General features: G+C 35.9%; 1 protein-coding gene across 10 annotated transcripts in view; it reads right to left on the bottom strand.

Moving 5' to 3' along the window:
- TSGA10 (testis specific 10) overlaps positions 1–16,612 on the bottom strand; it is a 158,763-nt gene that overhangs the window by 17,262 nt on the left and 124,889 nt on the right. For 8 of the 10 annotated variants that reach the window (XR_002081925.2, XM_019456665.2, XM_019456331.2 and 5 more), the window contains one exon: positions 13,210–13,419. The exons of the other annotated variants lie outside the window; for them this stretch is intronic. Coding sequence is in view for 7 of the 8 variants with exons in the window: in XM_019456665.2 (XP_019312210.2) it covers positions 13,210–13,419 (210 nt within the window). In the remaining variant the exon portion in view is untranslated. The remainder of the gene's footprint in view (positions 1–13,209; positions 13,420–16,612) is intronic. 10 annotated transcript variants of the gene reach the window in all.

Genomic DNA, 16,612 nt, shown 5'->3' with positions numbered 1-16,612 from the left:
CAATCTGTATTACAAGCTATATTACAAAGCTGTAGTCATCAGGATGGTACAGTACTGGCACAAAAACAGACAGATCAATGGAACAAAATAGAAAACCCAGAAATGGACCCACAACTATATGGTCAACTAATTTTTGACAAAGTAGGAAATTATATCCGATGGAAAAAATAATTGTTTTTAATATATTAACAGAGTTGTGCAAACATGCCACTATCTCATACTCTAGTGTTACAACTTTTTCATCATCCCAAAATGAAGCTCAGTATCGATTAACAGTCACTCTGCACCCACCCCACCTGCTGCAGCACCATCCCTAGGCATTCCCCAATCTATTATCTGGCTCTATAATCTGTCTTCTTTCAGACATTTCAAATAAATGGAATAACATAATTTGTATGTGGTCATTTGTGACTTGTTTCCTTTACCTAGCATAATGTTTTCAAGGATAATCCATGTTATAGCACGTATCCATATTTCATTGCTTTTATTGCCAAATAACATTTGGTTGCATAGGTGTAGGAACATATAAGTTATTTACACCTTCTGGCTAGTATAAATAATGCTGCTAAGAACATTTGTTCTTAGTTTTAGAGTGGACCTCTATTTTCATTCCTCTTTGATACACAGGAGTAAAGTTTCTGGACTTTATGGTAATCCCATTTTTAAGTCAGTTTCTTAAGTCAGTTTCTTAAGTCAGTTTCTTAAGTCAGTTTCAGTACATTTTGAAGAACTGCCAAAATATTTTCCAAAGTGAACTTATATTTCCAATAGCAATGTCTGAATTTTGAATGCTCCAAATTCTTTACATCTTTGCCAATACCTGTTATTGTTTTTAAAATTATTTTATAGCCATTCTAGTGGTTGTGAAATGGTATAGTTTTGATTGCATTTCTCTGTTAATGATATTGTGCACTTTTTCATGTACTTATTGGCTATTTATGTATCTTCTATAGAGAAATGTCTATTGAGATCTTTTGACAATTTTTTTAGTTATTAAGTTGTAAGAGTTCTTTACATTTTCTAGATACGATTCTCTTATATATATGCTTTATAATTTTTTAACCAGTCTGTGCATTATATTTTTAATTTATTGATGATATTATTTGCAGCACAAAAGTTTTTATTTTGATAAAATTATTTTATTTTTTCTTGTGTTGCTTGTGCTTTTGATGTGGATTACTTAACCAAAAGTCACAAAGGTTTACTTCTACTTCCTAATTAAGTTTTATAATTTTAGCTCTTACCTACAGGACTGTAATCCATCTTATGGTATGTGATAGGAATCCAAGTTCATTCTTTTCCATGCAGATGTTCAGTTGTCCCAGTACCATTCATTGAAAAGACTATTCTTTCCCCATTAAATTGTACTGGCATCAATTTTTTGAAAATCATTTGGCCACAAATGTAAGAGTTTGTTTCTGGATTCTCAATTCTGTTCCACTGACTTATATGTCTTTTCTTATGCTAGTATTGCACTATCTTGATTACTGTAGTTTTGTAGTCAGTTTTGAAAATGGGAAGTGTTAGTTCTCTAATTTTGTTATTTTTCAAGATTGTTTTACTTGAACTTCCATATTAATTTTGTATCACCTTGTCAACTTCTACAAAGAAACAAGCTGGGATGCGGATAGGCATTGTATTAAATCTGTAGGTCACTTTAGGGTAGTATTACCTTTTTAAAAGTGTTTAGTCTTCTAATCCATGAATATGGGATGTCTTTCCATTTATTTAGGTCCTCTTTAAATTTTTTTAGCAATGTTTTCTAGTTTTGTAAAGTATAAGTTTGACACTACTTTTGTTAGATTTATTCCTAAGTATTTTATCTCCTCTTGATGCAATCCCATCTGATGGAATTGTTTTCATTTCATTTTTGGATTGTTCATTGCTAATATATAGAAATGTAATTGATTATTGTACACTGATCTTATATCCTGCAACCTTGATTAACTCATTTATTAATTTTAGGTTTTTAGCAGACTCCTTAGGATTTTTCATATCCAAGATCATGTCATCTATGAATAAAGATAGTTCTACTTCTTTACCACTCTGATGCCATTTATTTCTTTTTCTTGCCTAATTGCCCAGGTTAGCACCTCTAGTGCAGTGGTGAATTAGAAGAGGTGCAGACAGCATTCTTATCTTGCTACTGACAAGAAAAGGGGAAAGCATTCAGTCTTTCAACATTAAGTATGATATTAAGTCAGGGATTTTCACCAAAAACAAAATTCATCTTTAAACATTGGAAGAATTTACAACTAAAGCTACCTGGGTCTAAACGTTTCTTTATGGATGTTTTGAAATTACTAACTCAATTTAATTACTTGTTATAGATATATTTAGATTTTCTATTTTTTTCTTAAGTCAGTTTCAGTACTTTCTGTCTTTCTGGGAATTTACATTGATTTCGCCTAAATTATGTAATTTTTGGCATTTAGTTGCTCATAATATTCCCTTATAATCCTTTTATTTTCTGTATGATTGGTAGTGATGTCCCCCTTTCATCCCTAGTTTTAGTAATTTGACTTCTCTCTCTCACACACACACACACTTACTCATTCTAACTAAAGTTTTATCAATTTTGTTGATATTGTGAAAGAACCTTTTGTGTTTTTTTGATGTTTTCTACTGTTTCCCATCTTGTTTTCTATTAATTCATGCTCTAATCTTTATAATTTCTTTCATTCCACTTCCTTTAGATTTAGTTTGCTTCTCTTTTTCCAGCTTAGATTAGTGATTTGAGATCTTTCTTCTTTTTTAAAAACATATAGACATAAATTATAAAGCTATAATTTCCCTGTAAGTATTGCTTGAATTGGCATCTTATAAATTTGGGCACATTGTGTTTTCATTTTCATTAATCTCATTTTCTTTATTCTTTGTGATTTCTTCTTTGAGTTACTGATATTGGGGAGTGCGTTGTTCAATTTCCATTTACTTATGAATTTCCCAAATTTCCTTCTTTTATTGATTCCTAATAATTGCATTCTGGTGGGAGAATATGATTTGAATCCTTTTAAATTTATTGAGGCTTGTTTTATGGCCTAACATTTGGACTATCCTAGAGGATCATTCATGTAGTTGAGAAAACCGTGTATTCTACTGTTGTTAACATGGATATGTTAACTCTAGTTTGATTTTAGTTTTGTTGGAGTCTTCTATTTCCTTGTTGATGTTCTGTCTAGTTGCTCTCTTCCTTACTGAGAGTGCTGTATTGACGTTTCCAACTATTATTGTTGAACCGTTTACTTCCAGATAAATACAGAAATATTATTACTATATAGCTCTATTTCCTCCTCCCCTCTTTAGTGCTATTAGAATTTTACATGTTACATCTATATGAAATAAGTCCCATAATATATTGTTGTAATTACTTTTTAATTAATATATCTTTAAAATAAGTTGATAGAATAAAAGAGAGCAAGTATATAATAGTCAAATTTAACAGATAAAGGATTCAAAGCAGCTATTCTAAATATTTTAGTTCAAATAACTATAAATATTTTAATATATAAGTAAATATTTTAGTTCAAAGAACTAAAGGAAACCATGTTTAAAGAAGTAAAGGAATGTATGATGACAATGTCTCATCAATAGAGAATAATAATAAGGATATAGAAATTATAAACTGTTCTCAAAGGCAGTTTCTTTTACCTGTGGATGAGTCACACTTTCCTGTTTCTTTGAAAGTCAAATTGTTGTTGAAAATTGGACATTTAAGATACCATATTATAACAACTCAGAATACTCCTGAATACTCTGAATACTCAGGAATACTCCTCCCCACCTCAGGGCTTATTGTGGTCTGTACTTCCTCCTGCCCTCCCACCCTCCCTCCTCTGGACAGTTTCCATGAAGTATATTTTCCTTGCAGTGTACAGCTTCTGATGTTGCTTCTCAAGGTATGTGCACAATCACTCTGATTCATTTACCATCAGCATGTTCATAGTCTCTCTAAACCATTCTCTTGGGATGACAGTGGATTTAGCCAGCCTACCTTTCTCTGTCCCTGATCTTGTATTAAGTTTCTAGCTGGCCTGTCTCTACTGGTATCATCTAAATGTTAGCCTCTATTAATTGCTGGCTGACTACTCTACTGATTTTGACAATGGCCTAGGGGTATAAATTGCTTTATGATGCAATTAAATTTGGATCCCTTCCAGGGCAGTTTTGGGTAAGTCTTTAAGGCTTGCTCCGACTCCAGGAGAGGTCCTTTTAGCTATCACTTTCCATGGTTCTTTATTAAACTTCTAAGTAGCCAAATGTTTTGCTTCTTGTTTTCATGAAGTTACTAGTTCCTTCAAAAAACTTTCATTTCATGACTAACTGCTGAAATCCTTAGGATGAACTGGATAATGCAACAGCTGCCCTCCTGGATTCAGGTGTTGCTCGTTCATGGAATCCATGCCTGAATCTGTGGTATACAACTTTTACATGACTCACTGGACTGGTCCCAGTGGCACTTCAACTTTTAGCCTTTACACCACAGCTATACTTTCTCTTCTACTTGGCAGGATAGCCACCTTTGCCACATCAACTTCTAAAAGTGGTAGGCCTTAGAGTCACAGCAGCAGCACAAGTGCATCCTCTTGCCATGCTTTTCAAATGATGACTGACATTCCCTTCATCATCTCACTTCTGTGGTGGAGACCAAAGAGAAAGCACTTCTGCTTCATAATATTCAGAAACTTCTGCCCAGCAGAGAACCACTAGTTTCTTCTTAACTGTGTATCATCACTTTTTGAAAGCTCTCTGGCTATATATGCCCAAATTCCCACTTCTAGGAATACATCTTAAAAATAAAATGCAAAATGTGATAAAAGTTTTATGCAACAAAATAATTACAAGGTTGTTTTATATACAAATTAAAAATCTGAAATTTTTTATTGCCCAGCAATAGGGAAGTAGTGAAAAGTAGAATAGTCAATTGTAATATGCTACTATTGCAAATACGTAAAACAACATAAAAATCTCGCTAGGAAAAGAAAAGGGCTAAAAGGAAATAAAACAAAACATTTATTATAGGAGAATGGTTCTGAAATCCACTGTAACCTAAGATGATGATAACACTTTTAAAAATCTTTTGTTTCATTAAAAATTAAATGAGATTCTCCAAAGACTTCTCATATTATTCTGAAGGAAATCATCCATAACACAACTATTAATTAAAGAACATTAAAGGAAGGGTATTTGGAATTCCTGTTCTTAACACTCCTCTTGAGAAGAGTTACATAAGAGAAAGATATACTATATTTATTTGGAAAATAGAAAACTACGACCTAGGTGAATTGGTATGGTATATATATCTTAGTTTTGTGGAACATCTTCAAAAAGATGCGACCACCAATTCACCTATTAACTAGACCTAGACACTCAAAAGCTCTTTACTCCCTCCCCTGTCCTTGAAATGTGGGTTCCACTTGCCTCCCCCACTCCCAGAGGCTGCTCCAAGGACATAGCCTTGAGATAGTAATATATGATATTGAAAACACCTACAGAGTATACATGACTGAGCCGACTTTGGGCCACTTTATAAGGTTTTATGTATTGGTGGGTTAATGCAAGGATCCATTCATCTTGCTGCTGCCCAAGACAAACTTCATACATAAGTTCCTTTTGCAAATAAAACTGCCACCTCCCAACCTGGAGTGGTCTGCCTCGATTTTTGGCCTCTTCCTGCCCTCTGAGTACAGGGACTAATTTCAAATTACACCTGGGAAGCTCCCAGGAGGGTTATGAACTAACACTCAATAAATATATATTTTTTAAAACAAAGAAAACCGGGGCACCTGGCCACAGGGGCTGACTTTGGCTCAGGTCATGATCTCACAGTCCATGAGTTCGAGCCCCATGTCGGGCTCTGTGCTGACAGCTCAGAGCCTGGAGCTTGCTTCAGATTCTGTGTCTCCCTCTCTCTCTTCCCCTCCCCAATTCACACACTGTCTCTCTCTCTCTCTCTCTCTCAAAAAATAAACACTAAAAAAATTTTTTAAAAACATAAAGCAAAGAAAACTAAGACTATAAAAGATTCTAAAATTCCTAATTCTAGTGCTTTAAATAATTTCCATTGGAGAATGAAGAAGGAGATATAGATCTTTTTCCTTTAACCTCTCCTTTCTCATTTAAAATTATCTGAGTGATTATAGGAATGCAAGCCTGGTTCAGAGTTCAAAAATCAATTAACATAACCAATCATAACAGGCTAAAGAAAAAAAAATCACACAAATATATTAATTGATGCAGAAAAAGCAAATGACAAAAATTCAATACTCATTCATAATAATCATTACGAATACAATTCATACATTATGAATACAATTCATAATAATCATGCTGAGAATCATGCTGAGTGAAAAAATCCAATCCCAAAAGGTTACATACCATATGATTCTATTTATATAACATTCTTGAAGTGACAAAATTATAGAAATGGAGACTAGATTAGTGGTTGCCTTGAGTTAAGGAGGGGCTGGGGATAGAAGGGAAGTAGACAGGGTTACAAAAGGGCAACATGATGGATCCTGTGATGGAAATGTTCTATACCCTGCCTGATTCAATGTCAACATCCTGGTTGTGATATTATACAATAGTTTTTCAAGAGGTTACCATTGGGGAGACCAGGTAAAGGATACTTTGTGTTATTTCTTACAATTGCATGTGAATCTATAATACCTCAAAATCAAATTTTAGTTTAGACAAAATTATTTGAGTGTCCCCTATATGCATAGTACAGCTAAAGAAATACAAAGATAAATAAGATGGCTCTAACACTTGAAATTACAGTTTATTATGTAATGTATAAACACATATACGTAAATAACTAAATTTCAAGGCAAAAAATTCTTAAATATTTTTTAATGTTCATTTATTTTTGAGAGAGAGACAGAGCATGAGTGGGGAGGAGAAAAGAGAGAGGGAGACACAGAATCAGAATCAGGCTCCAGGCTCTGAGATGTCAGCACAGAGCCCAACGCGGGGCTCAAACTCTCAAACTGCAAGATCATGACCTGAGCTGAAGTCGGATGCTTAACCGACTGAGCCACCCAGGCACCACAAGGGAAAAAAAATTTAATTTTAGTTAGTTAACATAGTGTGCAATAGTGGTTTCAGGAGTAGAATTCAGTGATGCGTCACTTACATTCAACACCCAGTGCTCATCACAAGTGCCCTCCTTAATACCCATCACCTATTTAACCCATCTTCTACCTGCCTCCCTCCATGAATCCTCAATTTGTTCTCTTATTTTGTTCTCTGTGGTTTGTTTCCCTCTCTCTCCCCCTCCACCCTTCCCATACATGCATCTGTTTCATTTCATAATTCCACACAAGTGATATTATATAGTATTTGTCTTTCTCTGATTGACTTATTTCCCCCTAGCATAATACATTCTGGCTTCATCCATGTCGTTCCAAATGGTAAGATTTCATTCCTTTTGATGGCTAAGTAGTATTCCATTGTGTATATATACCACATCTTCTTTATCCATTCATCCGTTGATGGACATTTGGGCTCTCTCCATAGTTTGGCTATTGTTGTGATGCTGCTATAAATATTGGGGTGCATGTACCCCTTCTAATCTGTATTATTTTTCCTTTGGGTAAATACCTAACAAGGCAATTGCTGGATCATAGGGTGGCTCCATTTTTAGTTTTTTGAGGAAATCCATAATGTTCTCCAGAGTTGCTGCACCAGTTTGCATTCCCACCAATGGTACAAGACGATTCCCCTTTTTCCACATCCTCACTAACACCTGTTGTTTCTTGTGTTGTTAATTTTAGTCATTTTGAAAGGAGTGAGGTGGTATCTCAACATAATTTTGATTTGTACTTCCCTGATGATGAGTGATGTTGAGCATCTTTTTGTGCATCTGTTAGCCATCTGGATGTCTTCTTTGAAAAGTGTCTGTTCCACTTCTCTAAAGAAGACATCCGGATGGCCAACAGGCACATGAAAAGATGTTCAACGTCGCTCCTTATCAGGGAAATACAAATCAAAACCACACTCAGATACCACCTCACGCCAGTCAGAGTGGCCAAAATGAAGAAATCAGGAGACTATAGATGCTGGAGAGGATGTGGAGAAACAGGAACCCTCTTGCACTGTTGGTGGGAATGCAAATTGGTGCAGCCGCTCTGGAAAGCAGTGTGGAGGTTCCTCAGAAAATTAAAAATAGACCTACCCTATGACCCAGCAATAGCACTGCTAGGAATTTATCCAAGGGATACAGGAGTACTGATGCATAGGGGCACCTGTACCCCAATGTTTATAGCGGCACTCTCAACAATAGCCAAATTATGGAAAAAGCCTAAATGTCCATCAACTGATGAATGGATAAAGAAATTGTGGTTTATATACACAATGGAATACTACGTGGCAATGAGAAAAAATGAAATATGGCCTTTTGTAGCAACATGGATGGAACTGGAGAGTGTGATGCTAAGTGAAATAAGCCATACAGAGAAAGACAGATACCATATGGTTTCACTCTTATGTGGATCCTGAGAAACATAACAGAAACCCATGGGGGAGGGGAAGGAAAAAAAAAAAAAAAAAAAAGAGGTTAGAGTGGGAGAGAGCCAAAGCATAAGAGACTGTTAAAAACTGAGAACAAACTGAGGGTTGATGGGGGGTGGGAGGGAGGGCAGGGTGGGAGGGAGGGCAGGGTGGGTGATGGGTATTGAGGAGGGCACCTTTTGGGATGAGCACTGGGTGTTGTATGGAAACCAATTTGACAGTAAATTTCATATATTAAAAAATAAAAAATAAAAAAAAATAAAATAAAAAATAAAAAAAAGAAAAGTGTCTGTTCATATCTTCTGCACATTTCTTAACAGGGTTGCTTGTTTTTTAAGTGTTGAGTTTGATAAGTTCCTTATAGATTTTGGTTACATGTCAGGAGTATTTTAAAATGAAGTTAGGGGGCACCTGGGTGGCTCAGTGGGTTAAGCATTGGACTCTTGATCTCGGCTCAGGTCATGATCGCAAGTTTGAGCCCTGTGCTGTCAGCATGGAGCCTGCTTGGGATTTTCTCTCCCTCTCTCTCTGCCCCTCCCCTGCTAGTGTGCACCCTCTCTTTTTCTCTCAAATAAATAAATAAACATTTAAAAAATACTGTTAGACTTAGCCTGGCCACTTTGCATCCATTAAGATAGCTATTATCATAAACTGAAAAAACAAAACTAAAACATAATCAGTGTTGGCAAGGATGTAGAGAAACTGGAACCCAAGTGCACTGTTGGTGGGAATGTAAAATGGTACAGTCACTGTAGAAAAAAGAACAAAATTTCCTCAAAAAAATTAAAAATAGAATTGCCATAAGATCCAGAAATCCAGTTTTCGATATAAATACAAAAGAACTAAAAGAAAGGCCTTGAAGAGATATTTGTACACTCATGGGCAAAGCAGCATTATTCACAATAATTAAAACATGGAAGCCACGCAAGAGTCTACTGGATGATGAATGGATAAGCAAAATGTAGTATATTCATACAATGGAATATTATTCAGCCTTAAAATGGAAATAAATCCTGTAATATGCTACGACATTGATGCACCTTGAGGACATTATGCTAAGTGAAATAAGCCAGTCACAAAAAGACAAATACTATATGAATCCACTTATATGAGGCCCTTTGAGTAGTAAATATCATAAAGAGAGAAAGTATAATGATGGTTGCCAGGGGCTTGGGAAAGGGGAGAATAAGAGGTTATTATTTAATAGGTATAGAGTTTCAGATTTACAAGATGAAAAGATATGGGCATGGACAGTGGTGAAGGCTGCACAACAATACGAATGTATTTAATACCACTGAACTGTACACTTAAAAATGGTTAAGACAGAAAAGGTTATGTGTATTTTAACAAAATAAAAGAAAAAATAGAAAAAACTATGAGAAGAGTAAAGAAGCTACAAAACTTGAAGTAACCATCCTTAAAATGTTTAAAAATTAATATAAACCACTTTCAACTTTATATACTGTTGTACCTCTAAGGGTAATGATTTTAAAGCTTAAAGAAAATTATTGGACTATATACTACTTAGTCATGATATATTACCATTTTAAGAAGCTTTGGGATAATATTTTCTGGTATTTCATCTTAATATTGTTTCAGTTGTAACGACATGTGTTAGTTTCCCAATTTGAAAACAGCAAGTAAAAAATATTTTTAAAGAAAACTTAAGGATATATCATTTGAATTTTTACAGTGAGAATCTATTCATGAGTTACTTTCATCATTAAAAAGTTCTTGCTGAGGGGTGCCTGGGTGGCTCAGTCAGTTAAAAATCTTGACTTCAGCTCAGGTCATGATCTCGCGGTTCATGGGTTTAAGCCCGTGTCAGGCTCTGTGCTGACAGCTGAGAGCCTGGAGCCTGCTTTGGATTCTGTGTCTCCCTCTCTCTTTGCCCCTACTCCGCTCACATTCTGTCTCTCTCTGTCTCTCAAAAATGAATAAACGTTTAAAAAATTGTTTTTAAAGTTCTTGGTGAAATAAAAAAATAAAGGAAGAGTTAGAAAATTCTTGCAGGGGCGCCTGGGTGGCTCAGTCGGTTAAGCGGCCGACTTCGGCCCAGGTCATGATCTCGCAGTCCGTGAGTTAGAGCCCCGCGTCGGGCTCTGTGCTGACAGCTCAGAGCCTGGAGCCTGTTTCAGATTCTGTGTCTCCCTCTCTCTGACCCTCCCCCGTTCATGCTTTGTCTCTCTCTGTCTCAAAAATAAATAAACGTTAAAAAAAAAAAAAAAGAAAAAAAAAAGAAAATTCTTGCATATACCACTTAGTTAATAAAATATTAACAGTGCATTCTTTTTTTACATTTTTTTGCATTTATTTATTTTTGAGAAACAGTGAGACAAAGCGTTAATAAAATATTAACAGTGCATTCTTTTAAAAAATTTTTTTTTTACATTTATTTATTTTTGAGAAACAGAGTGAGACAAAGCGTGAGCGGGGGAGGGGCAGAGAGAGAAGGAGACACAGAATCCGAAGCAGGCTCCAGGCTCTGAGCAAGTGGTCAGCACAGAGCCTGACATGGGGCTCAAACCCACAAACTATGAGATCATGACCTGAGCCGAAATCTAATGCTCAACTGACTGAGCCACCCAGGTGCCCCAACAGTGGATTCTTAGAGAAACCAACAGACTCATGATTCTCAAATCCATCATATCCTCCTCTCAAACAGTAGACTAGCAAAATTTAAAAATGGGAACTGTAAAGATGACCACAATTTGTCAACTTTTTAAAAGTTTTTATTTAAATTCCAGTTAGTTAACATATAATGTAATATTAGTTTCAGGTGTATGATATAGCGATTCAACACTTCTGTACAACACTTGGTGTTCATCAGAACAAGTGGACTCCTTAATCCCCATCACCTATTTAACCCCCCCCCCCCCCCATCCACCTCTTCTCTGGTAACCATCAGTTTGTTCTCTATAGTTAAGAGTATGTTTCTTGGTTTCTCTCTTTTTTTCCATTTGCTTATCTGTTTCTTAAATTCCACATGTAAGTGAAATAATACGATATTTGTCTTTTACTTACTGACTTATTTCACTTAGTACAATACTCTCTAGCTCCATCCATGTCACTGCAAATGGCAAAATTTCATTCTTCTTTATGACTGAGTAATATTCCATTGTGTAAATATACCACATCTTCTTTATCCATTCATCAGTTGGTGGACACTTGGGCTGTTTCCAAAACTTGGTTATTGTAGATAATGCTGCTATAAACATCAGGATACATGTATCCTTTTGAATTAGTATTTTTGTATTCTTTGGGTAAATTCAATTACATTATACAACTTGTATACATATCCCCTTAGGATCAGGGCTCCAACTATCTCTCCAGATACATCTCCAGCCACATTGACCTGTGAATGCCACAATGGCCACTGCAAATCATTTACTATTCACTCAAGAATTCATTTATTTTTTTTTAATTTATTTATTTTGAGAGAGACAGACAGTGCAAGTGGGGGAAGTGCAGAGATAGAGGGAGAGGGAGAAAGAATCCCAAGCAGGCTTCACACTGTCAGCACAGAGCCCAATGTGGGGCTCAAAACCACAAAGCTGTAAGATGATGACCTGAGCTGAAATCAAGAGTCAGACACTTAACCAACTGAGCAACCCAGGTGCCCCAAGAATTCATTTATAACTCCATACTGTTGTCTATGTTGCTGCTTCCTCTGAATGGGTGCTTTACTCCTTCTGAGTTCAGTAGTACATCCTTGTGAACTCCTCCCTGACACCCGTAGGCCAATTAGGAATTCCCTTTCTAAAACCCTGAATATTTTTTACTAGTATAACATTCATACAAATAATTTGCATATCAATACTGGGAGGTCCTCGGGAGAAAAGGCCTGTCTCTCTTTTTCTATTCTTTTTTCTTCCTTTTCCTTCTCTTCCTCTTCTTCTTCCTCCTCCTCTTCTTCTTCTTCTTTTGAGTATGTGTTATATTAGTTTCAGGAGTACAACATAGTGGTTCAATAACTCTGTATGTTAGGCTATGCTCACCACAAGTGCAGTTACCGTCTATCATCATGAATAATATTACAATACCATTGAATGTATTCCCTATGCTATACCTTTTATCCACATGACTTACTAATCCATAACTGGAAGCCTGTATCTCCTACTTTCCTTCACCCATTTTGCCTATCACCCCACTCCTCCCCTCTGGCAACCATCATTTTGTTCTCTGTATTTATGGGTCAGATTATTCATTTGTTTTGTTTTATAGATTCCACATATAAGTGAAATCATATGGTATCTGTCTTTCTCTGTCTGGTGTATTTCACTTAGCATAATATCCTCTAGATCCATTCATGTTTTGAACCTTTATTCATGGTGGCAAACACAATGTCAGCAGATACAATCGACTGAATTATAGCTTAAAATAAATTTAGCTTAAAAGAATACAATTAGTTGAGTAAATCCCAACCTCATAGTTCTTTGCTGATTTCTATGTCAATGTGTTTTATAATTCTTCTGGTTAAAAGTAAATGCATGCTCAAAGGAAAAGTTTCTGTTACTTCATGAATTGTTGGAACACAGCTGTGTTAGAAACTTATCTCTTGGACTTTAGAAATAAAATCTAAATTTGATAGACATGGCTTGATGTAATATTTTATAAAATCAATTTGTTTTTCTAAGATTATAGTAATTTTATAGTAGCAATAATATTAAAAGAACCACTTAAAAGTTTATTACATACCATTTCTATTTCTTGATCTTTAGCAACCAGCTGTCGATTAAGAAGTTCTTTGCTTGAGTCAAGTTTAATACAAAGTTCCCTTGTGGAAGATAAATCTGCAAGGGCAGACACTTTTTCAAACTGAACCTTCTGAAGTTCCTCTTCCATCTTTACAACAGACTTGTGTAAGGTAGAAATCTGGGACTTGTAAGACCTTTCTGCATTTAAGTGCTGCAAGGACAAAATTATATATATATATATATATATATATATATATATATATATATACACACACACACACACATATATACATACATATACACACATATTTTTTTAACTTGAAAAAACAACAATATGGAAGACAAAATGAGGGAAATCTTTTGATAGTACACTTAGATTATAAGGAACTTTATACAATATAGGTGATAATAGTACATACAAAACACCCTGGGAAAGATAAATACAGCTTTCAAATGTCTATACAAAAAATCCATGAGGTAAGGTGGTCAAATGGTCATTATTTTTAATGTGTTTAGAAAACAAGTATTCCCACTTAAAAGTCTCAACTCCAAAGCTAGTTGCGACACATATACGTTTGGTCTGTAGTTCTATTCTTGCCACGGTTTCAATTATTCTATAAGATAAATATTATTGTTGTTAAAGACAAAACTTTAGGGGTGCCTGGGTGGCTCAGTCGGTTAAGCATCCAACTTTGGCGCAGGTCATGATCTCACAGTTCGTGAGTTCAAGCCGCACATCGGGCTCTGTGCTGACAGCTCAGAGCCTGGAGCCTGCTTCACATTCTGTGTCTCCCTCTCTCTCTGCCCCTTCCCTGCTCATGCTCTGTATCTCTCTGTCTCAAAAAAAAAATAAAATAAAATAAAAAAAGACAAAACTTTAGTCACTACTGTTTCACTCACAATACCCATTTTCCAATTCTTAAATGGAATGTTTATCTAGATCATACTATCATAAAATGAGGACTGACAGCTCTCTAGCACTTACTAATAACTCTGAGAGAAAAAGACTCTGGGCAAGTATAAATTGAGAATACAGCCACATGGGGGGCACCTGGGTGATTCATTCAGTTGAGTGTGCAACTCTTGATTTTGGCTCAGGGTCATGAAATTGTGCCCTGTATTGGGCTCCACACTGAGTGTGGAGCCTGCTTAAAATTCATTCTCTCTCTCTCTCTCTCTCTCCCTGCCTTGCTCCTCCACTTGTACTCTCTCTCTCTCAAAAAAAAAAAAATACATCCACATTATGGGAAATAAGCATATTTTTAAAACTGCAATATGAAAATATTTTTTTAATGTTTATTTTCATTTTTCAGAGAGAGAGAGAGAGAGAGAGAGAGAGAGAGCATGAGCAGGGAAGGGGCAGAAAGAGACAAAGACAGAATCAGAAGCAGACTCCAGGCTCTGAGCTGTCAGCACAGAGCCCAACAGGGGTCTCAAACTCACGAACCACAAGATCATGACCCGGGCCAAAGTTGGAAGCTTAACTGACTGGGCCACCCAGGAGCCCCTAAAAACTGTAATATAAGATTCAAGTCATATAAATTTTTTCAAAAGCTCAAGATAATACCCCTCCTTTTTACTGTTTCAGAGACATGTCTTAAATAAGTGCACTGCAGAGAAGTTTTTGCTATTGTGTGAAACTGACAGAACTGACAAATAAAGAAATTTTTCTGCTTTTATAAGTACACAGCATAAAAAAATTGTTCCTGGAATAAGTTGTTTGGCCACAATTTTCCCTTTCTTCCTTCTTCACTCCCTCTATTTCTCACTCATTTTTCAGACAACCTTCTATCCATCCACCTACCCATCCGTCTGCCCATCCATTCCATTTTTTAGTATATTCTGTGTTCCAGTCAATGCACCTAGATGCATATCCAATGATAAGCAAAATAGTCTTTGCTCTCATGACATTTCCAGACTATGGGAGAGCTATGCATCAATCAAATAATCACAGAAATGACTATATAAATACATATTAAGCAAATACTTCTAGAGAAAAAATCTGTATGACAAAGGAAATTGACCTAAACTAAGAGGGTCAGAGAAGTCAGGAAAAGGTTCCCTGATAAATGACACATGAACTGAGATCTGAATGGTGAATAGATATACAATGTATGTTGGGGAAGGGAGTTTTTCGAATTGGAGGAATGCTAAGTACAAAGGCCCTAAAGGGAGTGTGTGGAAGGAGGGAAAATGACATGTTCCAACAACAGAGAAAAGACTAGTATGACTGGAACTCAGAAGCCACAGAGAAGAATGATAGGAGATACCATTGAAAAGGTATAAAAAAACCTCACAAGTCAGCCTGATAAGCTGGGTTAAAATTAGGTTTTTACCCAATGAAATACTTTTTCTTTTTTAAATTTTATTTAACACAAAGCTATAGTGTCATAATGGTTTCAGGAGTAGAATTTGGTGATTCATCACTTACATGCAACACCCAGTGCTCATCCCAACAAGTGTCCTCCTTAATACCCATCTCGGATTTAGCCCATCACCACACCCAACACCCCTCAACGAACCCTCAGTTTTTTCTCTATATTTAAGAGTCTCTTATGGTTTGCCTCCCTCTTGGTTTTCATCTATTTTTCCTTCCCTTCCCCTATGTTCATCTGTTCTGTTTCTTAAATTCCACATATGACTAAAATCATATGTTATTTGTCTTTCTCTAATTTCACTTAGCATAATACATTCTAGGTCCATCCACATTGTTGCAAATGGCAATATTTCATTCTTTTTGATCACCAGGTAATGTTCTATTGCGTATCTTTATCCATTCATCAGTCAATGGACATTTGAGCTCTTTCCAAAATATGGCTATTGTTGATAGTGCTGCTATAAACACTGGGGTGTATTTTCCCCTTTGAATAAGCATTTTTGTATCCTTTAGATAAATACGTAGTAGTGTGATTGCTGAGTCATAGGGTAGCTCTACTTTTAATTTTTTGAGGAAACTCCATACTGTTTTCCAGAGTGGCTCCACCAGTTTGCATTCCTATCAGCACTGCAAAGGGTTCCACTTTCTCTGCATCCTCACCAACATCTGTTGTTGCCTGAGTCGTTAATGTTAGCCATTCTGACAGGTGTGAAGTGGTATCTCATTTTTGATTTGTATTTCCCTTATGATGAGTGATGCTGAGCATCTTTTCATGTGTTGGTTGGCCATCTGGATATCTTCTTCAGAAAAGAATTTGCTCATGGCTTTTGCCCATTTCTTCACTGGACTATTTGTTTTTTTGGGTATTGAGTTTGGTATGTTCTTTATAGATTTTGGATACTAACCCTTTATCCAATATGTCATTTGCAAATATCTTCTCCCATTCTGTTGGTTGTCTTTTAGTTTTGTTGACTGTTTTCTTCACTGTGCAGAACATTTTTATCTTGATGAGATCCCAATAGTTCAT

Source organism: Panthera pardus, unplaced genomic scaffold (assembly GCF_024362965.1).
Source record: "Panthera pardus isolate Hobbes unplaced genomic scaffold, ASM2436296v1 HiC_scaffold_25, whole genome shotgun sequence".
NCBI classification, from domain to species: domain Eukaryota; kingdom Metazoa; phylum Chordata; class Mammalia; order Carnivora; family Felidae; genus Panthera; species Panthera pardus.
The sequence above is the reverse complement of the archived record's forward strand: the minus strand, read 5'-3'. Positions and strand labels throughout refer to the sequence as shown.